Below are 26734 nucleotides of genomic sequence, written 5' to 3'. Positions count from 1 at the left end.
ATGCCTCTGTCAGCTCCTCTTGTATTCTAACTACAAATGGGGAATTCCTGGGGCGCCTGGGTGGCTCAGTTGGTTGAGCGTCCGACTTTGGCTCAGGTCATGATCTCATGGTTCGTGGGTTTGAGCCCCATGTTGGGCTCTGTGCTGACAGCCCAGAGCCTGCAGCCTGCTTCGGATTCTGTGTTTCCCTCTCTCTCTCTGCCCCTCCTCTGCTCATGCTCTATCTCAAAAATAAATATAAACATTAAAAACATTTTTTTTTAAAAAAATTGGAAATTCCTTATGGCTCCATACCAGGTTCCCCTTTCTTCTCCTTCTATACCAACACCATCCGATAGAAATTTCTGTGAGGATGAAAATATTCTATATCACTTATCAATGCAGCAGCCACTACCCACACGTGGGTGGCTGAGGAAATGAGGCTAGTTATGACCGAGGAATTCAATTTTTATTTAAAAATGTTTGAGTGTTTATTTATCTTTGATACAGAGACAGAGAGATAGTGTGCAAACAGGGGAGGGACAAAGAGAGATAGAGACAGAATCTGAAGCAGGCTCCAGGCTCTGAGCTGTCAGCACAGAGCCTCGCACGGGGCTCAAACTCACCAGCCACGAGATCATGACCTGAGCCAAAGTTGGATGCTCAACCGACTGAGCCACCCAGGTGCCCCTGAATTTTTTATTTCATTTGATTAATTTCTATCACGACATATCGCCAGCAGCTACCATATTGGATAGCACAACTCCAGGCTGCCTTACAAGGCTGAGCTATGATAAAGCAGCTTTAGACTTAGGATTTCCTGGGTTTTATCTGTAGCTCTGATCTCCCCACGGAGCTACAGTGTTATATTCATCTGATAACTCAGATGACTCACAAGCATGGACTGATCCTAACTGGTTTTTTTCTCAGCTGCCACTATTCGGAGAATGGCACCACCAGCCACTCGGTTTGTTGAACCTGGAAAACGAGAGTTGTTCTTGATTTTTTTCCCTTTTCCTTACTATCTCACGTCCACACCGTAAGTGACTTCCATTGATTCTACCTCCGACTTGCATTTTGCGTCTGTCCACTTCCTTTTATCTCCGCCACTACCTCTTAATTCGAGCCATCATTCTGTCATGCCTGAATAACTTGCAATAATCTCCTGGCCTCTTGAACCCCACTTCAGCCCCCTGTCTAAACATGATCGTCTCAAAACATGAATTGGATCGTGTCATTTTTCTGCTTATAATTCATCCCCGGTTCACCTCTGCTTTGGGAATAAAATGTCAATTCCTTGTTTTGGACTTCAAGAACCTGGACCCTGCTTTCCCTTCCAACCCATCTGATACTGTGTGTCCTCTTGTCCCTTTGACTAGGCCTTCTGAGACCACATACGCTCTGCTGCCTCAGAGCCTTTGCACTTGCTACTTCTCATCCGCAGCCTCTTCCCCACCCATCGACCTGGACAGCCTTTTCTTACCCTTTGGTTCTTTTTTTTTTTTTAAGTTTTTTTTTTAACGTTTATTTATTTTTGAGACAGAGAGAGACAGCGCATGAGCAGGGGAGGGTCAGAGAGAGAGGGAGACACAGAATCTGAAACAGGCTCCAGGCTCTGAACTGTCAGCACAAAGCCCAATATGGGGCTCGAACTCACAGACCGTGAGATCATGACATGAGCCAAAGTCGGACGGTCAACCGACCAAGCCACCCAGGCGTCCCTTACCCTTTGGTTCTTGACTCCATACTGCAGGGAGCTCTCCCCTCACCACTTATCCCAATGGGTTTCGCTTCCATTTTCTTATTCTCTGTGTCCTCATATGGATCGTTTTCTCCTTCACGGCCCTCCCCATCTGTAGGTACATTGTGTGCTTGCTTCCTGAATGTCTGTGTAGCCCACCAGCCCACATGCTCCAAGAGGGCAGAGGCTTCTATTTCACTCACTGAACATATGTAATACTTGCACATCACTGATGCCTAGTGGAGTTCAATAAATATTTGTTGAATGTATGAATGAATGAATGAATGAGCTCATGCTTTGACTTATAGGCAGGGTACTATATCTAATTTTGTCACCTTCAAAATCCAATTTTTAATTGTATTTTACAGTGAAAATAAGCAAGTGAAATGACATAACTCCTGTCAATTTCCTCCCTTTTCCATTAAATGAACACAATAACGGCATCCAGGGAAAAGTCAGAGATGATAGAGATTAATTACACTGAGAATACTGTCTTCCTTTCAAGCCTCCATGAGACCATATTGTGTTGAGCTTCCTGGACCGGCTTACACTAAAGAGGTTTCCAATACTATTCTGGCAAATTAGAGACCCTGGTTGCACGTTGAAATCATCTGAGAAGCTTTAACGTATACTGGCTGGGTGTCAGCCCTGGAGATTCTGACTTAATTGGTCTGGGGTGCACCCTGCATACTAGAACCACTCAAGCTGCCCGGGAGATTCTAACGTGTGGTCAGGGTTGCGTCTCCCAGAGGGAAGTTGTGGACCGAAGAAAGAGTTGACTAGGGAATCACAGGAGTGTACTCATCTTTATTTAATCTTGAGGTTAGTACTCCATGTATTTATTGGGGTGGTAAAATACATATATAACACTCAATAATTTAAAATGGTATCTATCTGACATACTGAGATTTAGTGATGCAAATTGAGTATTCTATGCAACGAGAATACTCCATTCTCAAAAAAAAATGGAGGTACTTTGTATTAATTTGAAAACTGAATGATTTTAGTAAGTATTGGGAGCTATGCAAAAATGTGTGTGTGTGTGTGTGTGTGTGTGTGTGCATTCTGAATATTTTGAATTGGTTTTCTGTTATTAGCACAGCAAATAGTTCTTTCTAAAGTAAACTACTGGAATACATAGAAATAAATTTATCTGAGAAAGTGAAAGACCTGACCCACACACTGAAAACCATAAGATATTAATGAAAGAAACTGAAGAAGACATAAATAAATAGATATCCCATGTTCATGGATTGGAAGAATTCATATTATCAAAACATTCATATTACTCAAGGCAATCTACAGATTCAATGCAAAAATTCCTATCAATATTCCAATGGCGTTTTCCACAGAAATAGAAAAAACAATTCTAAAATTTGTCTGGAACCACAAAAGATCCCCAAACAGCCAAGGCAATCTTGAGAAAAAAAGAACAAAGCTGAAGGCATTCTGATCTCTGATTTCAAACTATATTTCGAAGCTGTTCGTAGCTAACAATATGCTATTGGCATAAAAACAGACACATAAATCAATGAAATGAATAGAAAGCCCAGAAATAAATCCATATATAAAAGGTCAATTAATTTACAATGAAGGAGGCAAGAATACACAATGGGGAAAGAACAGTCTCTCCAACAAATGATGCTGGGAAAACTGGACAACCACATGCAAAAGAATGAAACTGGACCACTGTCTTATACCATACACAAAAGTTAACTCACTTGAATTAAGAACTTAAGTATAAGACCTGAAACTGTAAAATTCCTAGAAGAAAACAAAGGCAATAAACTCCCTGACATTGATTGATCTTGGTGATGATTTTTTGGATTTGACACCAAGAGCAAAGGCAACGAAAGCAAAAATAAGCAAGTGAAATGACATCAAACTGAAAGGCTTTTGCACAGCAAAGGAAATCATCAACATGAGGCAACTTACTGAATGGGAGAGAATATTTACAAATCATATCTCTAACAAGGGGTTAATACCCGAAATACATAAAAAGTTCATACAAGTCAATAGCAAAAGAAACAATCCAATTTAAAAATGGGCAGAGGATCTGAAGAGACATTTTTATTTTATTTTATTTTTTTTAAATTTTTTTAACGTTTATTTATTTTTGAAACAGAGAGAGACAGAGCATGAACAGGGGAGGGGCAGAGAGAGAGGAAGACACAGAATCTGAAACAGGGTCCAGGCTCTGAGCTGTCAGCACAGAGCCCGACGCGGGGCTTGAACTCACGGACCATGAGATCATGACCTGAGCTGAAGTCAGACGCTTAACCGACCAAGCCACCCAGGCGCCCCTGAAGAGACATTTTTAAAGAAGACACACAGATGACCAACAGGTACATGAAAAGATGCTCAGCACCACTCATCATCAGGGAAATGTAAATCAAAACCACAATGAGATATCATTTCACATCTGTTAGAATGGCTATTATTAAGAAGATGAGAAATAATAAGTGTAGGCGAGGATGTAAAGAAAAGGGAACCCTTGTGCATTGTTGGTGGGAATGTAAATTGGTGCAGCCACTGCGGGAAACAGTATGGAGGTTCCTCAAAAAATTAAAGATAGAACTACCATGTGATCCAGCAATTCCTCTGCTGGGTATCTATCCTAAGAAAAGACAAACACTGATTTGAAAAGCTATATGCACCCCCATGTTCATTGTAGCATCATTTATAATAGCCAAGACATGGAAACAATTGAAGTACTTGTCTTCCTATGGATGAATGGATAAAGAAAATGTGGTATATAGATATGATTGAATATCATTCAACCATAAAAAGGAACGAAGTCTTGCTATTTGTGACAACATAAATGAACCTTGAGGCATTATGCTAAGTGAAAGAAGTCAGACAGGGAAAAGCCAATACCATATGATCTCACTTACATGCGAAATGTAAAAAATAAAAAACAGAGTTCATAGATACAGAGAACGTATTTTTGGTTGCCAACAGTGGGGGTGAGCAAAATGGGTGAAGGGAGGCAAAGGTATAAAAAATAAAATGAAATAAACTATAAAACTGTCAAATAAAATGAATATGGTTTTATATATTATAACAACTGTCTTCCCAGGTCATAATATGAACATTTTTTTTCCTATTTCTATTTCAAAATTGCACAAGCATCAGCTACATTACTTTAAAACTCCTTTATTACATTTAATTGAACATTATCAATGACATTTATGAGGAGTAACAAATGAACAGTAAATCTGTGTTTGAACAAAACATCTCAGTTCTAATTCTGAAACCGAATCAGGAAAAAAAACATATTTTAGCACAATAATAATCCATTAACTACACATCACCGTTAGGTTGCGTCTGCAATGAAAACATTCATCAATGTCAAGAAAAGGTATTCCGATGATACTGCAAAAGAAGATTCTCTTAAAAACAATGGCATCTTATCACTGCAATACTGTAGATTTTTTTTTAAAGCAGTAGATATATACTTGGGATAAAATGATCAAATGTATTTCCTGAAGCTCTTTTAATAGATTATAAAATTTCTACTTAGCACTTACAAAGTGACTCAGGAGAGAAGATTGTAAATATTTCTTCCTGACGCTATTCTGACAACTTCTAAGGCCAGAGAAGGATTTGTGAAACTCTCTATGGTCAACTGGGAAAGGCTTAGAAGGAGAACCAGGATTCTTGGCTTCTCCTCCAGTGAATTTAGCTCATTGATCATCATGGTATCCAGTTTGCTTGTAGGTTCATTTGGGAGAGTCACATTTCAGACCTAATTCTATGTCATGTGATGGGCTTTAAAATGCTGTGCAAAATTTCCCTATACTTTCTAAAAACCCCCAACCCATAATTTTCTCAACTGATCAACATTTTTATTATTGTATGTGTCTCCTAGGTCAATCTCCCAACTCAACAAGAGATAGTTCCTAGTCCACGTTTCCTGCCTGCATGGACACCAATACTATGTCGTGCCCAGGACTGTGGTTCAAAAGTCCTCACTGCCATAGCTAAAGAATGGACTAACCCCATCCGAATAACTGATTGCCGACCCCAACCTAGGTGGACACACGTCCCAAGTCTCTGCTCCGTCTGTCCCGGAGGGAGCCGACTCTTGAGGAAAAGCCAAAGTGGGTCTCATGGCTCTGCAATCACCTGGAATTTTCAAAGGCAGCGGCCCTGCCGGAGAGGCCCTGGCCGCTGTGGTCGGCAAGTCCAAACCTTCCGGGTAGATGGACACGGGGATGTTTTCAGAAGCATAGTTACACCCCGAAAGGCTCTTAACTTCCTTTATGTTGTCACAGTATTTCAGAGCAGGGGGCTGGTAGGCCTGGTAGGACACTTTGGTGGTCGTGGTGATCACAGTCTGTAGTGCTGGAGCACCTGCGGAGGGAGTCGTGAGGTACCGACAGGGAAGCTCCGTGTTACAATAAGGGTGAGTGGACGCGGCCTGGAACTGTCCATGGTCCGTCCTCTCCCCAAGGCCAGGTTTTCCAAGAGCTGGTTTCCAGCCATGTTGTTTACTGGCGAAATCAAAGCTTCTCTCAAGGCTGCTGTATGAGTTGACATTATATTGCAGTGCATTTAGATGGACCCAGTCCGTGTCATTCGGGAGATTGCTGGAATTTTTACAAAGGGTGGGATGTGTGTTTGGATTTGTGTAACTAGGACCTGCCAATTCGTAGCTGCAAGGTGCCCTAGGCAAATAGATTCTTGGGTTTGGATATTTCTGAAAGGGTGGCATTATGTCCGCTTGAAAGGTGGCAAGGTCACAGGTAGCTCTGTAAGCATCTGAGCTCGGGAAGGAAAAGCAAGGCTGTGCTGGAATAGGGAAGCCGGTGTCAGTAATTATATCAAAGTCTTCTGAATCTTCCAAGGAAGATATGTTGTTGAAGTGTCCACTGTTGTCTTGATTCTCCCCCACCTAAAAAAAAATGATATAAATTTTTATTTGTAAATAAAAATGTAAATTACATGGGCAAGCTCATCTATAAGAGTAGCCAACCACCGAATAAAAACAAATTCCAGGGGCGCCTGGGTGGCTCAGTCCGTTAAGCATCTGACTTCAGCTCAGGTCACGATCTCATGGTTTGTGAGTTTGAGCCCCATATCGGGCTCTCTGCTATCAGCACAAAGCCTGCTTCTGAACCTCTGTCCCCTTCTCTCTCTGCCCCTCCTCTGCTCTCTCTCTCTTTCTCTCTCTCAAAAATAAAAATAAAACCATTAAAAAAACCACTTCCAATTAGTGGGTTCTGTGCTGTGTTATAGCACTGCTCAGGTACGTGATTTGGGCACACGGTCCAAGGGCTGTAGAACTTAAGCTTGCTCGGGCATGAATAGCCTGCTGAATGAAGAGGGTTCATGGGTAGTTGGGAAGGGTGGGTCTGAGTGGTAGACGGTTCTGTGTTTCCTCATCCTATGTTTATAATCATAGAGACACAGACCTGGGTTCAAAGCCTGCCTCTGTCCCTCATGAGTTGAACAAGTTACTTAACCTCTCCGAGCTTCAGATGCCTAATTAAAATTAAAAAAAAAAAAAAAGAATTAAGACAGTTGAAGAAGAAAAAATAAAGTTAGCACAGTTGATCTTGTGTCTTTGTGCATAAATAGAAACTTTTAGCCTCCCAGAGCCTCTTACCCCTACCTTGCAAGTGCTGAGAATTGCAGATAACTCTAATTGGACAAATAAAATTAAAAGTTAGTACGGGAAAGATACGTTCTAACCAAAGGTAGAATGGGCAAAACTGCAAAAAAATAAACGGGGCTCAAAAATAACCTTCTCTTTAGGCTTTTGTGACCATTTCGTGTGTGAAAGCTCTTACCCTGTGTGCCTGGCACATAGAAAGTGCTCAAACATCACTTTCTCCTACCCCCAGACTAACGTGTCTGCTTGGCATGCTTTGGTTGAAAAGCCAAACTGGATCACTTTGCCCCAAGAAATTTTATCTGTTCTATGTAAATAAGGCCAAGGACCCTACCCTCTCAAGGATGTGCTGTTAACTCGCTGTTGGTATGTACATGTTTCTCTCGTTATTAAAAATGGGTAACTGCCCTTGTATACAGATGTCCGCACACACCCTCATTGTATCATTGACAGTAGAAATGGTTTGCTTTTTTTTTTTTTTTTTTTTAGAAGAAGAAATTAGAAACCCTGTCTGAAAAGGGGTGTCTGGGTGGCTCTGTCGGTTAAGCATCCAACTTCAGCTCTGGTCATGATCTCATGGTTTGTGAGTTCAAGCCCCGAATCGGGCTCTGCACGGACAGTGTGGAGCCTGCTTGGAATTCTCTCTCTCCCTCTCTCTCTCTCTCCCTCTCTCTCTCTCAATCTCTCTCTCTCTCTCCTTTGTTCTCGGCCCCTCCCTCCCTCTCTCTCTCCCTCTCCCAAAGTAAATAATAAGTAAACTTAAAAAAGAAAAGAAACCCTATCCAAAATGGTGACTCAATGACATTTTGTGGGACATATAATTTTCACATAAAATCAAACCTTTCTAATTAATTTATGACATTCATGTTTTACACAATCAGTGTATTTTCTGATGACAATGAACACAGACTACAGCGTAATGGCAGCTCCCCATTACCTCTGGTTCTCGAATTCTCTTTTTCTGGGGTTGGTAAAAAGAGGCCATTTGTCTCTTGATGGCACTTCTTCTAGCTTCCGTCTCTGATTTGCTCTCCGGTCTTGGGTGATCGTGGACTCCCTTGGCCTGCATCAGTAAGGAAACAAATCATACGTTTGTTCCTTGGAAGGAAGCTTGCTGTGTTTGTCAAAAATTGACTGCGCCTTTCCCAAGATCGCGAGTTGTTTTTTGTTTTCTCAAAACGACAGAGGAAAAAACTATTGAGCGGCGTCAGTAACAGAAATCTTAAAAGGTTACTTAGCAATCCTTTCACCGTATTAACTCAGCTATAACTACAATTTGGCTTAGAGCCCTTAAAGAGCACACACAAGGTGAGCTCATTTCCCCAGCACCGACTTCTGGCCACGGCGCTGCATTTGGGTTAGTCCCGAGTTTCTAAGGCACATGGCAGGTGGTCGGGTCCCTAAGCAGGATGAAAAAAAATCCACCGCACATTGGAACACCCCCCCCCCCCTTCCCCCACCTACTTGAAAAAATATCGCGTTGCCATCAAGCCTCCAGAAGTTGGTTACAGGGTACCCGCTGTGCCCTCGACAGGGGATCAGCTCCAAAGCCGAGTGGCAGTTGGGGCACGCTTTCTCTGCAAAGCCAGAGGGAGCGAAAGATTAATAGCAACTCGGACTCGGGCCGCTCTGGAAGGAGGCCGGGGCACAGGTGTCGGGAAAAGGGATCTCGCGGCCACAAGGCCCTCACTCTGTTGCTTAAGCCGCGCCTTGTCGCAGATGGCGGGCCGCAGCTGCAGGCGGGAGCCGTCGGGGAGGGCGCAGGCCCGGGCGCACACCACCACACCCAGGCACGACTTCTTGAGGATGTGGCCGTTGTGGTTGTTGGTGTTGCGCATGGCCCAGCCGCTCAGGTGGCGCTGGGCCTTCTTCTCGTCGCTGCGGTAGATGAAGCGCACATAGCCGTCGGGCCATTCGCAGAAGTGGTCGAAGTGGGCCGGCTCCTGGAAAGGGGAGGGAGGGGCCGTGGAGTTGGTCCAGGCCGCACCTGACACGCCACGCTTTGCATTTGTCCCGAGCACGGTAGCGTGAAGAAGGGCCCCTTTCCCTTCCAGAGATGTCAGAAACCACGGAAACTGCTATCACACAATGTCACCTGCCGTTCTGTCGACTGGCTGTTCATCGATTATGCTTTAAATGCTGTCCATGTACTAGTTCATCTGGCCTTTCAGAACCCACACGACAGCAGGTACTTTTATTGTCCCAATTTAAGCCAATAGTACACGGAGACCAGAGAGGTTATTTGCCGTGCCCCAGGTCACACAGCTAGTAAGACGTGGCTCTAGGATTTTAGCCCTAACAGTTTGATTACAGAGCCTCTTTGCCTTACCATCCTGGTATACCACTTCCGGGTATCTTTAAATGTTAAATTAAAAATGAAGACATTTTGGGGTGCTTGGGTGGCTCGGTCAGGTAAGCATCAGACTTCCGCTCAGGTCAGGATCTCACGGTTCATGAACTTGAGCCCTGCTTTGGGGTCTGTGCTGACAGCTCAGAGCCTGGAACCTGCTTCGGAGTCTGTGACTCCCTCTCTCTCTGCCCCTCCCCCACTGTGCTCTGTCTCTCTCAAAAATAAATAAACATTAAAAAAATTTAGATAAATACTGAGCACTAAGCAAAATCGGTCAGAGAGAGAGAAATACATGATTTCACTCATATGTGGAATTTAAGAAACAAAACAGATGAACAGAGGGGAAGGGAAGGAAAACTAAGATAAAAACGGAGGGGGAGGCAAACCATAAGAGACTCTTAAATACAGAAAGCAAACTGAGGGTTGCTGGAAGGGTGGGGGTAGGGGGTGAGCTAAATGTGTGATGGGCATTAAGGGGGGCACTTATTGGGATGAGCGCTGGGTGTTATATGTAAGTGATGAATTGTTAAATTCTACTCCTGAAACCGTAAAACAATAAAAAAATAAAATACTGAGCACTGCTTCGGTATTCGTGGTTGGTGGTCTTTGCCCATGATACATGGTATGGATACTGTAATGTCTTTTTCGCACAGAAGTTGTATATAAGATTGCCCTTTACCAAGCACTTAGTATTTACCAGGTCCTGTCTGGGGCAGGGGTCGGCACACTTGGAGCCCTTGGCCAAATCCAGCTTATCACTTATTTTGGTACACGACTCACAAGCTAAGAAGGATTTTTATATTTTTTAATGGTTGGGGGGAAATCCAAAGAATTATATTTTGTGACACATGAAAACTATAGAAAACTCAGGGGTGCTTGGGTGGCTCAGTGGGTTAAGTGTCAGACTCTTGATTTTGGCTCTGGTCATGATCTCACATGGAGCCCTGTCGAGCTCTGTGCTTGGCATGGAGTCTGCCTGAAATTCTTTCTCTCCCCATCCCCCTCTGCCCTTCCTGGCTTGCTCCAACTCTTCCCCTCTCTCTCTCTCTCTCTTCTTCCTTCTCCTCCCAAAAAAAGAAAATTATATAAAATTCAAATATCAAGATCCATAAAGAGAGTTGTATTGGGACATGGCCACGCACATATGTCTACGTATTGTCTAGGGCTATTTTTTGTATATGGCAGAATTGGGTATTTGGCACAGAGACAGTATGGCCCACAAAGCCACGTTACGAAGTATCGATGATCCTTACAACAACCTTCCATGACGGGTATCCATACTCTTATTTTGCAGATAAGGAAGCCAATGTTAGAGAGATAACCTTCTACAGTGGCATTACTCGTATTTAAACAGATCTGTGGCAGCCAGACCCGACTGGCTTCAGCCGCAGGGTAGAGGCTGGAAGAGTATTATCATAGTAATAAGCCATTTGCACCTTCTGTCTCTCCCACCACCCCAAAGTAACGAGATCTAACATTTGCAGAGCAAAAGCTATTCTCGGTCCGACAATTCTGACTTGGCTACATCGTTAGTATTATAACATTTCAACAGTAATAAATAAATGGGCAGTTTTGGGTTCCAGTGGGTTCTAAAACCACAGGGATATTGTCGAAATCATCGTTATTACAAATAAGCATCATTTATCTTTTCTCAGAAATATCGCAATTGACATAAATTAATACACTGACTTAAGGGAAGTCACAAATGAAATATATAATGATGTACTATCAACTCTAATATCTAAATGCTAATATCTTTGTTTTTAAAGTGAACACTTCAATCTAAGGATGTTAGTAAAATAGACAATTTTCCAGAAGAGAGGATTCCATCAGCGTCCCCCCGTAGGGATAGAGAATCATGCCCCCCCCCCACCGTCTCATGCCAGCTACCAAAGCGGTGACACTGAAAATGAAGCCGCAGAGACCATGTTTTAAAATCACAACAAGAACAGAGGACTCCAGGATTGAGTTGCATTTGTTCAAATGTGTCAGCACATGTGCACACGCAGTTGAGCATGCACACACTGAACTTGACAGGAAATGTGGATGACAGTTTAAGATTGTTATCTAGTTCCACCACCTGATGACAGATCGTCTTAGCCTGAAACTCAGGCAAATTCAGGAACTATCTCAAGGTCATCCAGCCAATGTCACTCTTGCCCCTTCAGTTAGCCAGAGCAGGGCCAGGATCCTGTTTCTCCACTTCTACTTCCCAGTGCACCTGCCCTTTTAAGAGGTTACATGCATGCCCTGCTTAAGAACCAGTCTCCCAAAGGAAAAATAATTCACATTTGCATCGCAAGTCTAGAAAATGCTTGAAAGAGGAACCATCTTCCCATTATTTGGAAGTGGCTCTTTTCTGAAATGCAAGATTCTATTTTTTTTTTTTCCTATGAAGATTTCCGGATGGAAGTCAGTGAGAATGAGGTGTCTTTGCCATGCCATGGTCCACTTTCACACAAATGGTGCCAGTTAACTGTAAGGTAGCAGGCTTTAAAACGAGTTACTACAGGGGCACCTGGGTGGCTCAGTCAGTTAAGCATCTGACTTCGGCTCAGGTCATGATCTCATGGTTCATGAATTCGAGCCATGCGTTGGGCTCTGGGCTGACAGCTGGGAGCCTGGAGCCTGCTTTGGATTCTGTGTCTCCCTCTCTCTCTCTGTCCTCCCCCACTTGCTCTCTCTCTCTCTCTCTCAAAAATAAACATTAAAAAAAAAACCCTGAATTACTATACATATATACATCCAAAAAAGCGCTGATCTCTTGGAGAGGCTACTTGACTTTGCTAATGAATTGCTATCCATCTGAATATCAATATGGCAGATCATAGATGTTGAATAAACACCATGTCTCTTACCCCTACGCCACAACATTGCTAGAAGTCCACCTTTGCAAATTCTTGGGAAGCTACTCCGCTTTCCTTCTACCTAAACCCAAGACTTCAAAGGCATTTCCTCAGCTTTTGCCCCAAGTCAGTAACTGCCCAGCTCGTTCCCTGGACTTGACCCTAAACTACTTTGTTCCATTAAAACAAAACAAACAAAACAAATCCACCCTAACAGAAGGTGATTTCCTTGTCATTAGAAAAGTAAGCTCAGAAGTTATGTCCAAAATCTGGATTCCAGAGTCTCTCTGTGCACCTATGGTCTGGTTAGCATGACCATGCAGGCAGCCACGGCGTCTGAATAAATCACCCAAGTCGTGCTATTTGTTTAAGATTCGAGCCACCCTGATTATCTTACAGTTTTGTTGCGTGAGAAGCGATGGAATCCGCATTTGTTGAGACTCTCTGCTACCCTTCTCATGAATTTCAAAGAACGGATCAAGAAAGAATCACCTGATTTCTATCTGGGATGAGGGAAAGTGAGAGACAGGCATCCTGCTGTCGTCAGATGACTGGGAACCCAGGGCCTGACAGTCTCAGGGCTATGGGTGTGTTTCAAATAAGCGCGAGGGAAGAGCTGGGAGAAGGCAGATCACTAAAGCCAGCTCTGCCCTTTGTGGGGTCCCTCTAACCATTGAGGACTCTCGGGAGATGTGGGGGTGGGAGGGGGAGTCTCTCCTCGGTCCCTACAAGAACTTGAACGCCACCAGCCCTTTTGTGGATGGCCAGAGCCACATGCGCGCCCACACCGGTTTCCCGCACCTGAGGCATCTGCGGATCGTTGATATCCCAACTGAGCTTCATTCCGTAGGAGCACACGGCGTCCTCCTTCTGCCCTGCCTCCGCCAGCATCTGCCCCACCTCGCCTGCGCTCTCCGCCAACGATCCTGAAAAACAGAAGAAAAATCTAGAGATGTGCAAGGTGATGTTTTCCTCTTAAAAAATGAATTGGGTAGAGACAGAGAGAGACAGAGAGAAATTTATTGAGAAATCCGGAAGTGGTGACCGCGGGGTAAGAGCCCTGTTCTCAGCCGCGGTGCTGAAAAGTCTCCACTCGGATCGCGGCGCGCGCGCCTGACCGCTGCCCGCGTATTTATAAAGACACACCTCCCCCTGCTCCGCCTTTCCCAGCTCCTCGTCAGCTGCCACGCTCCCGCTCCCGGCACCTGCAAGGCGGGTCACCGCCTCCCGGACAGAACTAGGAACGGAGGGGCAGGTGGACCCGAGCCCTCGGGGAAAGGGAAGTCAAGATGTCAAGGGGCGAGGGTGCAGGTGGGAAGTTGGAATGTCTCTTTTAAGTTGAAATCTCCCCCCCCCCACCCCCCACCTCGCCTCGCCTCTACGGTTTCGGATTGGGTTTAGATGGAAGGTTTTGAGACAGACGCTTTCCAGACAAGTCCTCTGAGAACCGATACTCAATTCCCGGGCACCTTATTTAAGACCTTTGCTGTCTGGGTAACTGCGCCCACGCCAGCTAGCCTTTGGCTCGCGCGCTCCAGGTCTCGCGCTTTGTCGTAGCTGTTGTGAGCGTCCGGGAGTCCGTGCTCGTTTTTAGGGAGTAGTGGTGTGGCGTCCGAAGGAATGCCGAAGGTCCCCGTGAGCTCGCGGGCCTAAGGTGTCCTTATGCTTCGGAGGGACTGCGCAGGGACGTGGCCTGGTGGGACAAGAGTCCCGGAAAGTGAGCCCGGAGAGCCTTAGGGAAAGACGGGCTAAAGGTAGCTGGACGGGGAGGAGGATGGTGGTCTCTGCGGGCCCCGGGAGCTTAAGCTCCTGCAGGACACTTAGCTCGCTCTGGCGCTCTCGGGCGCACGCTCTCGCCTTCTGTCTCCCTCTCTCTCTCCTTCTCTCGTCTAGGCTCTCTCTGAGCGTAGTTTCCTTATCTGCTTAAACAGGGGATGGGGACTCTCAGTTCTTAGTCGCCATCCACCGGAAAACAACGTTTTAAAGAACGTCTTTACTGGTATTGTAGAACTACCCCCATTCCATCTGGGGACGTTTTCTGGAGAATGCTGAAGCCCGGTGACGGGCCCAGGACGCTGTGGATTCCCCAGGACCGAGACACGTCGTCTTCATCTGTTCTTCCGCCTCCGTAGGGTGATTCTGGTACCTGGAGGCGCCCAACAAAAGAAACCGATTGAAATGGCTTACTTCGCTCTTTGGCCACGCTGGGCAGCGAGAGAAGACGGTCTCCGGAATTTACTCTCGGAGCCTTTTTCTGCAGGCGGCACACTTCGGTTCCCAGCCCTATCCAGAGAAGAGCCGCCCCCGAAGGCCAATCACTGTTAGAGGGGGATTCTCCGACCTATATCCGTCGGAACCCCGAGGCCCGAGCGCCCTAGACCCAGGCATCGCCCTGCGCGCTCGGGGCGCGCTCACTGATGCTGCGTGGGACGCGCCGGGAGCGCGCAGGCCACCACCTCTTGCCGGACCAGTGTCTTCCTCTGGCCAAAGACAGAACAAAGCCGATGCGCGCTAAGCTCACAACCTGCGCCAGATAACTGTGCACGCTCGCGGTCTTCTTACCTCCCGGTCAAGGGCACAGTCAGGTTTGTTCGGAAAGTCAATTCCGTGGTGAGATGCTTTTCGGGGCCACCAGCCCCTGACCGCGGACAACGCCCGTGACGGAAAATGCCAGCTTTGGGCAGTTTCACGAACTTTCTTCTTTCTCTAGTTCCAAGCTGGATTCTCTCCCACAAGCAGAGGCAAAAGTCCACGCAGAAGAACTTTCTTCTTTCTCTAGTTCCAAGCTGGATTCTCTCCCACAAGCAGAGGCAAAAGTCCACGCAGAAGAAAGTGACTCACTCGTCCACCCCCCAGTCTCTCCCCGCCTCTCGAGTTCTCTTTCCGATTAATATCACTCTCAGGTAGTCGCCACGAGGATCGGGGAGGAAACCGAGAGCGTGTCCACTCTTCCCCCAGGGATTTCGTCCGCAGGTTTTCATCATATTAACCTACTGCCAAAAGGTTGGCATTCAGTTGCGCTTTATGTCGTTTGTCTTCCAAACGTTAAGGTTATTCATACTTTTCTTTTACAAATAGTCCGTTAATTGTGATAGGCTAAGATACGTATACTTTAAAATATTTAAACACAGCTTCAAGACTAACTTAGGGGCTCCTGGGTGGCTCAGTCGGTTAAGCGTCTGACTTCGGCTCAGGTCATGATCTCTCGGTCCGTGAGTTCGAGCCCCGCGTCGGGCTCTGTGCTGATGGGTCAGAGCCTGGAGCCTGCTTCGGATTCTGTGTCCCCCTTCTCTCTCTGCCCCTCCCCAGCTCACGCTCTCTCTCTCTCAAAAATAAATAAACCTTTTAAAAAAAACAAACTAATTTAAAATCACCTCTGAGACTACATAGAAGTTAATTCCAGGTCTTACTGTAAACATTTTTTAGAATTGTTCTTGTCTCTCTAATCTTAGAATGTTCCTGGAGAGTCTTTACCCTTTAAAAATACAAACAAATATGATTTTCAACGTTAAAGCCAAATCAACTAATCACATGCTTTTTTTCTAAATGGATTCTGGTGTCCAAAGAAATGTCATAGAGTCTCCATCATAGTTTGAGAAAAAGTAAAGCGTATATTTCAAGTTGCTCTAAAATTATGTCTCTGTAAATAAAATAGGTTAGCAAAAGAAGTTAGTCAAAGTGAAAATATAAAAATAAATAATTAGTGGTGTTGTTTATTGTATTGTCTCACATTTCTCCTGAAAATTCCACAACAACCATGTAGTTTGGAAGGATGAATATTCCCCCCCCCTCAAATTCTGTAAATGATTGATTATAAAGATTTTGCCTAATGTTAAGAAAACTAATTTTATTATGTTGTCTATCATATTCTTATTTTATTCTCTAAAATAAAATGCACTTAAACTGTATTTTGGTTATTTTTGTTACCATCCTTGAATTTTTTTTTTTACTGCATTCGTATTTTTATTGGTTCAGAACACTTTATTGTCACAGCTGGCTCTTCCTTGATTACAATTTTGGTAGAGTAAAAGCCCACTAATTCAAAAGCAAAGGAAGAAGGCTTTGCATTTGCTAGGCTTAGATTAAAATCGGTAAATTAGTGTAACTATATTTACATCCTGTTTGTCAGGGAACAGCTATCAAGATCTCTGAAATAAGTATCATTTTGAACGCACCGCATGGACAGACCGGGCTTTGACACAGATTCGGGTTCTATCAGGTCTTGCTTGGATGCAAAAAAGTATCTTCTGTAAATGTCGTGGCACGAAATATTCGTAGCTTGTAATTAAAACACAAATAGATTTTTACACAAGGAACGTTTGGATCTGAGGGGTCGTTTGGTCGTTTTTTTTTGTTTGTTTGTTTTTTTGTTTGTTTGTTTGTTTGTTTTTAAGAAAACGCCAGTCCAACTTCCTTTTGCCAAGGGTGTTCGCGCAAACAGGCTAGGCTACCTAGTGGCTGAAACCTGGCCGTTGGTACCCACTCTTGTCGCCTTAAAGCAAGTAGAAAACAAGCAGACTGGATGAAAACATTTGTTTGCCTTTTTTGGTTTTGTTTCGTTTGGTTTTTGACCGACTACACCGTCGTGTTCAAAAAGGCACAACACCTTCTTTTGTGATACCGGGAAAATTGTCACCCTTGCAGGCGCAAATCAGCTTCCAGTGGGGAAAGGCCACCTTTAGTCCATATCAATATCAATGGACCAAAGACAGCCCAACCAGCCGCTGAAGGTGGAGAGGAAACCCTTTCCGCAAAGGGGAAATCCAGCAGTTTAGAATTTCGCCAATGGTCGTCAGGCCAGCGACGATTGCTAGTTACTCGCAAGTAACGATGTTAGTGAGTTTCAGGTGCGGGTTCTTTGATTAGCGTTCCCGGCGAGGATCGGAATCCAAACGCGGCGGGGCTGCGCGGGTCCTCACCGCAGCGCTGCCCAGCCCGCCCTGGCTTCGGGTTGAAGAACCGCAGGAGGGGGCTGAAGGCGGCCCAGCGGCGAGGCGCGCCACGGGCCGGGAGCCTCGGGATGCTGGCGGTGAGTGACCCTGGGCGGGCCCGGGCCCCCTGTGGTCCCCGCGCCCTCTCCGCGGTTCCAGGCGGGCGCAAGGGCGCACGCTCCATTGGGCTGGGGTTGCAGAGGCTGGCGTGGTCGCCCAGAGACGCGGCACCGGCTAACACCCCGGACGCCGCCGGGAAACGCGCTGGACGCTGGGGAGATAGCCTGGGGGTGCGGGCTGGCTTGAGCGTTTCAACCTCCTTGGGTTTGCTGGGCAGTTTATTGGGAGCTTTCAGTGAGGCGGCCGGGCAGGATAGAAACCTCTGGTCCCTTGCCCAGTGAAGGGGAGACTAGAGGATTAATGTTTGGAAGGCAATGAGATGGCTCTTCTCAATTTGCCCTGGATGTTTTCCCAGCCCATTTCCCCTCTTGCTGCGTAGACCATGCAGTGACCTTCACCCATGTGGGCCCCAGACTTATGGTCCCAAGCGCTGGGACTTCAGGCTACCTGAACTGTAGATAAAGGTCCCTAAGACGCCCGCGGCCCCGGACTTGGGGGGTGGATTTGTCCCTCCAGCGTTCCTACCTCTCAACGTGCGTTTCACCGAATACACTGCTGGTGAAAAAAATAAACAAGTCTGGATTTGGGACTTTGAATTTACCCAGTTTTTCATATCTGTAAATAATGACGATAATATTGCAAAGTATGCTGACCTTCAAGGAGTTTGGTCAAGTCCATATAGAAGTAGGACTGCGCGCCCAAGCTATACTTTAAAAAAACAAAAAACAAAACCACTTTAAGGGCGCTTGGGGCTCAGTCCGTTAAGCGTTGGACTTCTGGCAGATCATAATCTCTCTCACGGTTCGTGAGTTCGAGCCCCAGGTCGGGCTCTGTGCTGACAGCTCAGAGCCTGGAGCCTTCTTCAGATTCTGTCTCTCTGTCTGTCTGTCTCTCTCTCTCTCTCCCCCTCCCCTCCTCGCACTCTGTCTCTCAAAAGAAAACATAAAAAAATTTAAAATAATTAAAAAACCTCTTGAGAAGACATTAAAGGATGTTTTTTTGTGTATTGTACTTTTAATTAATTGTTGGGATGCGGTGAGCAGAGGAGATGCTGTTACGTAATGTAGCACAACGTGGGGTGAAAACCAAGGTGGTGGACGCGGATTGCCCTTGAAGAGAAGTGTAACAATCCTCTATGTTTGGTGAATTCTCTTGTGGTAGTGGTTGATGTTTGATCCTTGGAGTTGCGGTAAAAGTCCTAGAGGAAGACTTAAAATTCGTGCAAGTCAGAAACCTAACGCTTAAACTCCTGATTGGGCTTGAAACCCACTTTCCAAACCTCTATTTACGAACTCCCATTCTACAAATAGTTCATTAATCCGAAGCCTTCTGTTTCATCGTTGTCACTCTAATTTGCTTATTTTGTGTGACTGCTTATTCCAACAATGTTTGTTTTGTTTCTTGTGATAGTCTGTATGTGTCATAGACGGCACTAAGGAAGGTTGGAGAGATTATTTTTAAGTAGTAATTTACTTTAGACCCGTCATCAATGGCATGGGGAACAAAGTTTTTGTTCAGGATGACAACATGAAGCTTTGTTTCTTTTATTTTTTAAAGTCCTTTAAGTTAAAGTTAACATACAATGTAGTGTTGGTTTCAGGAGTAGAACCCAGTGATTCATCACTTACATACAATGCCCCGTGCTCCTCACAAGTGCCCTCCCTAATGCCTATCACCCATTTTCCCCATTCCCCCACTCCCCTCCCACAACCCTCTATTCTCAGTATTTAAGAGCCTCTTATAGGGGTGTGTGGGTGGGTGACTCAGTTAAGCTGCCAGCAGGGGACTTTGGCTCAGGTCATTATCTCCTAGTTCACAAGTTCAAGCCCCCTGGGTCAGGTTCTGTGCTGACAGCTTGGAGCCTGCTTCAGATTCTGTGTCTCCCTCTCCCTCTTCCCCACTTACGTTCTGTCTCTCCCGCCCCCCCCCCGCCCCAAAGAAATAAAAACATTTAAAAATAAAAGTATTTTATGGAAACTTGAAAATGCATTTCTTTGAAACATTTTTTTAAACAATATTTTTATTGCACACAGGAAGAGGACGATCCTTTGCAGTCCCTTCAGGAAGAAGATGGGAGCAGAATTGCCCCGGATGCTTTCTACGTAAAGATCAAGCTTCTTTCCGCGGGTGGGGGAGGGTGTGCAGGTGTGCTCTTTCTAGTTCAGTGTGCCGGGCTGTCCCCGCAATCGGTTTCTCCAGTTGCTCTAGCCAAGCTCAAGGTCAAGAGGCAGAGAAACCTTGCTCCTTCTCCTTCCCTCACCTTCCACATTCAGTTTATCACCATGCTTTCCACTGTCCTACCAGTACTTAGTCTAATCTATCTTGGGCCAGGTACTAGTCTAGGTAGACGGTATTGAACAAAACAAACAATTCCTGTCCGCAGGGAGCTTACAGCCTGGCAGAAAGCCAAAGAAACAGGTTACCGACCAAAGGGAAGGAGTAGGAAGAAAAGGAAGAGAGTATCATGTGGAGAGAGGCACTTGCCTTACTTGAGATAAAGTCCCAAAAGATAGGAATAAAAATGGTGATCTGCAAAGATGAGATTAGAGGATAAGGAGCCAGCCAGGTAGAAAGTGGTGGGGGGAGCGGTCCAGGCTTCTTGTGCAAAGGCCCTGAGGCAAGGCACAATTTTATTTTTTAGGACTTCTTAATAGGGAAGTCAGGCAGAAGTTGACAGATTAAAAAAAAGAGAAAAGTTGACCGACCAAATCATGCAGAGCCCTAGAGACCAAGGCAAAGGGTTTGGATTTATACTGAGCACAGAGAAGCCAGGTGGAGTTTTAAGCAGGCAGAAGTCTAAGTTTCTGAGTCTGAGAATCTGACTGTAAATCTCAGCTGAGTGATCTCGTGCAAGTTCTTAAGCTCTCCCAGCCTTGCTGCTACCCCCAGATAAGGAATCTGTTCTCTCCGGGTGGTGGTAAGGATTAAATGGGAACATCTGCAGAACACTCAACACAGCTGGCACAAAAATGTTCACTTGTAAATGTGCTGTTGGCACGTTTAATTTCAAATGCTAGCTTTCCATTTGTCAGTAGTGAGAATAAGTGGAATTTGGGCCATATGCACTAAACTGCTTCCTTATTAAAATAATATTGTAGGGGCGCCTGGGTGGCTCAGTCGGTTGAGCGTCTGGCTTTGGCTCAGGTCACAATCTCACAGTTTGTGGGTTCGAGCCCTGCGTTGGGCTCTGTGCTGATGGCTCAGAGTCTGGAGCCTGCTTCAGATTCTGTGTCTCCCTCTCTCTCTCTGCTCCTCCCCTGCTTACACTCTGTCTCTCTCTCAAAAATAAGTGGACATTTAAAAAAATTAAAATGATCTTGTATATTGGTAATTTAGCATGTAGGATTGGACTGAACTAAATGAAAAAAATCATATCTTTATAGTACAGACATTTAAGGAAGTGTCTCTTCAAATATTTGTATTTAGAAGTATATCTTCCTAATGTTCAGGCAGAAGAAGAATTGCATTCATTATGACAATTTGCATCCTTAGTCGACTTCCATCTATAATTGTTGAGTTCATTTTCTTGTATTCTGATCATTTATGTTGCTTTTAATAGGTTTGAATTTTTTAGTGTTTTAGAATTTCTAACATGACTCAGGATAAAGTCTCTTCTGCAGATACCTGTACTTAAGTATAATTCTCCTTAAGTCAGTGGCTCTCAGAGTTAGCATGCATGAAGGCTTCTACCCTAGAGTTTCTGATTACTAGTAAGTCCCCAGGTGAAGCCCATGCTGCTGGTGGTCCGGGAACCACATTTTGCAAACTGCTATCTTAAACCGGCAAACTCAACCATTGGCTCAATGATTTACTGTTCAAGAAATAACGATCTATATTTGCCCTCTAAATTTCACACTGAATTACTATTGATAATGCTAGAAATGTTGCTATGAAATGTTCTTGGGGGAGGGAATAATTTGCAAACTATCAACTTTCCAGCTTCAATCGCTTATTATTGATGCCTTCCATGATAAAGGATTTCAGAAAATAAAAGACTATTTTCAAGAGGGAGCAAGCCACAGTCCTCAAAAATACAATCATCTTGTATTCTACCATCTTCATAGGTCAATAACTAAGGCAAGTAAGTTGTTTTGTGGGTGGAACAACAATGTGTAGTTATTTGTAAGGCTTTCCCCCCCCTCCCCCCCCCCCCCCCATTGAGCTATAATTGACGCACATTATGTAAGTCTAAGCTGTATGGTACAATGACTGGGCTTGTTGTGGTAATCATTTTATAATGCATGTAACATCTGTCATCTCCTGTAGATACAAAATAGATAAAATTTCCTTGTGATGAGGGGCACCTGGCTGGCTCAGTCAGAAAAGGGGTTGTGAGTTCTAGCCCCACGTTGGGTGGCGAGATAACTTAAGTAAAATTTAAAAATCTCCTTGTGATGAGACCGCTTAGGATCTATTCCCTTAACTTGCATTGTAAGGCTTTATCTTTGTGTGGTCTAATACCCAGGAACTGGATAAAAAGGAATTTCAGTATGTTTCGCTGTTGCTGAAATGTATTCAGCGATTCTGCATTGATGGTGTCAAAGAAGATGAGCCTTTGCTAATTCAGCAGGGACTGATCCCAAAGATAAGTGTCCTGTTTTGATCTTGTGTGGCTTTGGGTAATTTAAATGGGTGTGAAATCCGTTATCTAGTTTGGTGTTTTCTGTTCCTTTGAAATCAAATTTGAGCCGAAATTGATAATGATGTGCGTACTGCCTGTATCCATCAAAAATTCTGCATAGGTTTCCTGATGTATGTGCTGGGCAGGGCACTTGGGGAGTGTGCAGGAATGAGTCGGTCATACTCTCTACTCCCCTTGACAAGCCAGTTGCTGTAATAACATGTTTAAATTGGTGAACTGAACTTGGAAATACAGGATGAGCAGGGAGTAAGCTATTCTCCATCCCCCCCAACCCCCCCCCCCCCAAAGGCTCTATAACTATTTTAGTAGAATTAGTAACCACATTGGACCCGGATAAAGGATCAAATACTTCCGCTCGCCATAGCCCACTTTTCCAACTTCAGAGATCTCAGTTGAGTCTGAAAACACAAAGAGCAAACACATTTTTTTGTTCGTTCTAAGTCCTGCAGGTGTGAAATTTTATCCTGGTTCTTAGGGGTTAACCAGCGGGTACTATTATGAGTGCCTTTATATTATTATGTTGCTGGAAGCAACACAGACTAGGAAATCTCTTGGTGCCTCTCCCTTCTTTTATGAGATGAGATTCTGCAGCTGTTAGATGTTCGATTTGTTGGTGAGGAGGTAAGGGAAGGTAGAGGGGCAAGAGGGTGATCTGGCTGGCTCTAAAATCTTTGATTTTTTTTTTTTCTCCCACCCCCTGGACTCTAGTACCTGAAGTTTATTAAAGCCAGATTGGCTCAGGGAGATTGCTCTGTTTTTTGTTTTTTGTTTTTTTTTTTCTTTACTGTAAATTCTCTCTGTGGGAAGGAATAAAGATCTCTTGGTGGAGACCAAGTAAAGACCAGACCAGGCTTTTCTTAACTCCTCTCAGGGACTTTAAAAGCGCTTACGGGGGGGGGGGGGGGGGGGATAGATCTAAGGATTATGCTTAGGCAAATTGTATATATTTCATTTTGCATGTAGTGCTACCTAATTCCCTCCTACACTTACCAGTGCAGATAACAGGAAATGAGGAAAACTAGGTAAAACTTGAAAGGAAATGGAGCAGGATGTCCCACGGGTAACTTGGAACCACGGGCCGATGGGTTTTTTTTTGGGGGGGGGGGCGGAGGCAGGGGGATGAGTTAAGATCTACCCCAACCTGAATTTCCTATTTAGATTTTAAAATACCCTTCCAAGATTTAAAGAGTCCAATCAAATAAGTCTCCACTGGAGTTTTTGAAATCCGAATTCCAGTGGAATATGGAAATTTCTAATTGGTGATGGAAATTTCTGAGTCGTAACTTAGACACATTCTAAAGCATGTTTTGTTTCATGTAGGTGTTGGTCAAGGAAAATACATTGGTATGATCAAAGGGGCTGGGATACTAGATTCTGGACTTCTAAAGCCAATTATGTTTGCAGGTCAGCACAAAATATACTGGGAAGTTATTTCTCTAGAATAAGAATTTCCCATGGAAAGGAACCTGTTTAGTCCTGTACCCTAGGATCCAGGAGGATTAAGCAACTTGTTCTATACCGTGTGCATAATGAATACTAGCTATTACCTCTGTAAATAACCATTTTGTCTCGTGTTTCTGGTAATCACACAGCTGTGGGGGCAACTGGTGAATCTGTTAGACCATGTATGATCATGGCACATAATGGGTCCAGAGAGTGACTTCTGGTAGCAAGTCTCAATCAAATACTATGGCGTTTCCCTCACATCTCTTTACCTATACTCAATGTATTTTGTGGGCTTGGGCGGGGGATACGATTTGGGTTGGTAAGTGGAGTGGTGACAAAAATGCACTTAAAAGCATAAAATTCTGCCTATGAATATAGGAAGGGGGAAATGTGGCATTAGCGGTGAATTTCATTGTGTAGAGGGGACACTTTTCAGGCTATCAGAGACAAATGTGCCCCAGCAGGTGGATGATTCAGTTTAATGCAAATCTTTGCTTGATGTGAGATAAAAGGAGCGTCGCTGGGGGCACAGCAGGGGCCCTCCAACCTGGCTGTACGTTAGAATCACCTGGAAAGCTTTAACGAGCACTGTCTGTGTCCCACCACCAGCAATTCTGATTTCCTGGGTCTGTGAGGGGTCCCAGGCATCAGGGTGTTTCAAAGCCTCCCAGGTTTTCCTAATGTGCGGTCAAGGTTGGGACCTGATTGCTATGTCCATGGTCCCCAGCTGGGGGTGCTTTGGGTTCTTGGCTGCCAAGTGGACGAAGTTTCCAAGGCCTCACTCCTGTAAGCGTTTTTCATCACAAACTCCTCCTACTCCACGTTCAGTTGAGGATTTCAAACTATGCCCACAGGATTTTGTTGTTGTTGTTCTTTTTTCTAAGCAAAAAAAAAAAAAAAAAGTGGTCCAAAGATGGCCTTCACTTCTTTGAATCAATGTTGTAGGAGTTTATCTTAAATCCTACCAATCCTAGCAGCTTAATATGAACTTGCATATACGTTCCTGTAGAAAAACAAATCTCCAATTGGCTGGACGCTTTTGACAAAAGAAAGGCTTGAGGCATAGTTACTGTATTAACGTACTTCTCTAGCACGTTCCGAATTCTGTGTCTCCTTTGATAGTACATTTTCTACAGCTTTCAAGACAAGAATTGCTCCTGTGTGGGGAGGCTCATTTATCTCTTAATCTTTAATCACTAGCCCCCCATCTATGGCTTCCTGGCATCCCTCTTGGCCAAATCTCCAACTCTTGCTGGTATCTGAGAGCTTCTTAGTGCCACGCTGTAACAATAGGTCTTCATTCTGGAGAGTTCTAGACGGAGGTCTTAGAGCCAGGTCGAATCAAAATGTCCTAGAAAAGCCTTAAACTATTTTGCTCTAGTTTTTACTGGAATTATGAGACAGTATTGAATAAGGCCTAGAAGTTTGAGTCTTAGAAGGTTGAAACTGTGTTTCTTCTCTTGTGTACATGGTTTCCTGGTTTGAAAGAACAATAGAATTTCTGACCATGGCAGATCCAGTGTCTGACCCATCCCTGATTAATGTGATAGAAGACTTCTTTGACACAGCCTTGGTAAGGATTTGGGTGGATTTGTCACTGAACAGATACCATTGGTAATTTGCAGGAATCTTCAAGTTATTTATAAAACTTGTGTTTTCTTAGATGTGGGTTTTACTAAGACTCCTATTTTGTATTTAAAATATTACATGAAATTGGGGCACCTGGGTGGCTCAGTTGGTTAAGCATCCGACTTCAGCTCAGGTCACAATCTCACACTCCATGAGTTTGAGCCCCGTGTCGGGCTCTGTGCTGACTGCTCAGAGCCTGGAGCCTGCTTCGGATTCTGTGTCTCCCTCTCTTTGACCCTCCCCCGTTCATGCTCTGTCTCTCTCTGTCTCAAAAATAAATAAACATTAAAAAAATATTATATGAAATAGAAACTATGTAACCAATGCTATGGAAGAAAAATGATTTATTTTCATATACACATTATTTACCTGTTTAAAGATGATATGCTGATTTTAATAGTGCCTGAAGGTCAAATAGGATTTCTCTAAACTTTAAAAAATTTTTTTTAATGTTTTATTCATTTTCTAAGAGAGAGAGAACAGGGGAGGGGCAGAAAGAGAGAGAGACACAGAATCTGAAGCAGGCTCCATGGCCCAGAGCCTGATGTGGAGCTCAAACTCAGGAACCATGAGATCATGACCTGAACCATCGTTAGACATTTAACTGACTGAGCCACCCAGGCACCCCGGATTTCTCTAAACTTTTAAGTTTATTTATTTTGAGAGAGTGCGAGCACACAAGTGGAGGAAGGGCAGAGGGAGAGGGAGGTGACAGAGGATCTGAAGCAGGCTCTGCACTGACAGCGGAGACCCTGATGTGGGGCTTGGGCTCGTGAACCATGAGATCATAACCTGAGCCGAAATCAAGAGTCAGACACTTAACCCACTGAGCCATCCAGGCACCCCTAAACTTTTTTCTACTGTATTTAAAGTCAAGTCCCGCCTGTTAGAGAAATATCAGCATTAATGGATTAAAGTTACAGTTAATAATGCTTCTGAAACATAATATAAGCCTTTTCTTTTTTTACTAGGTTATTTCCAGAAGTAGTAGTAAAGGTAAGTATATTATTTGCCACTGATTGACTATCTTTCATTAGTAAAATATTCTGGCATACAGTAAGTAAATATTTGCCTAAATGACCTATAAAAGTACAATAGGTTTAAGTACATGGATGTATTGACCATCTAATGGTAGCCATATTGCAATGCAGAGATTTTGTTGTAAAGTATGTCTCTGTCTGCCTTTTATTTAGTTTTAAATATTTTAAATACCTATTTTTAATAGAAATACAGCTGACATAATTTCAGGTGTACAACATAGTGATTTGACAGTCACGTACCTTATTTGATGCTCTCTGTGATGAGTATAGTCTCTCTGGCGTCCTACACCATTATTGTAATGTTATTGAGGATCTCCTCCAGACCGAGAAGGTACTCTAAGACCAAAAAACAAAGCAAACCACTCCATCCTGTTTACATAGTTTTATTCAGAG

At 44.2% G+C, this 26734-nt stretch overlaps 2 protein-coding genes across 4 annotated transcripts in view; one reads left to right on the top strand and one right to left on the bottom strand.

Annotated features, from left to right (window-relative positions):
* Positions 1–4856: 4856 nt before the first annotated feature.
* Positions 4857–13863, bottom strand: GCM2 (glial cells missing transcription factor 2). The gene is made up of 5 exons (XM_003985808.3): positions 13335–13863; positions 9028–9280; positions 8802–8914; positions 8275–8400; positions 4857–6617 (listed from the first exon to the last, which is right to left on the bottom strand). The coding sequence occupies exons 1-5, from the start codon at positions 13422–13424 to the stop codon at positions 5682–5684; spliced, it is 1518 nt and encodes a 505-aa protein (XP_003985857.1). The 5' UTR covers positions 13425–13863; the 3' UTR covers positions 4857–5681.
* A 3550-nt stretch (positions 13864–17413) lies between these two features.
* SYCP2L (synaptonemal complex protein 2 like) overlaps positions 17414–26734 on the top strand; it is a 104106-nt gene continuing 94785 nt past the window's right edge. For 2 of the 3 annotated variants that reach the window (XM_045057122.1, XM_019830249.3), the window contains exons 1-6: positions 17414–17562; positions 19618–19686; positions 21524–21661; positions 22050–22169; positions 25141–25245; positions 26273–26297. In XM_045057122.1, the coding sequence (XP_044913057.1) occupies positions 17554–17562; positions 19618–19686; positions 21524–21661; positions 22050–22169; positions 25141–25245; positions 26273–26297 (466 nt within the window). In that variant the 5' untranslated portion in view covers positions 17414–17553. Of the gene's footprint in view, positions 17563–19617; positions 19687–21523; positions 21662–22049; positions 22170–25140; positions 25246–26272; positions 26298–26734 lie in introns of those variants that run through there. The other variant, XM_045057123.1, reaches the window with a different exon arrangement.

Source organism: Felis catus, chromosome B2 (assembly GCF_018350175.1).
Source record: "Felis catus isolate Fca126 chromosome B2, F.catus_Fca126_mat1.0, whole genome shotgun sequence".
In the NCBI taxonomy this organism is placed as follows: domain Eukaryota; kingdom Metazoa; phylum Chordata; class Mammalia; order Carnivora; family Felidae; genus Felis; species Felis catus.
Note: the sequence above shows the minus strand (reverse complement) of the source record. Positions and strands in the feature narration are given on the sequence as shown.

Bases quoted from the DNA above. Each gene is read 5' to 3' on its own strand.
- GCM2 (XM_003985808.3), bottom strand. From the start codon at position 13,424: ATGCTGGCGGAGGCAGGGCAGAAGGAGGACGCCGTGTGCTCCTACGGA. The intron at 9,281-13,334 runs GTGCGGGAAACC...TCCCCTTTCCAG, and splicing joins ACGATCCGCAGATGCCTCAG to GAGCCGGCCCACTTCGACCA. The intron at 8,915-9,027 runs GTGAGGGCCTTG...CTGGCTTTGCAG, and splicing joins GGCGCGGCTTAAGCAACAGA to AGAAAGCGTGCCCCAACTGC.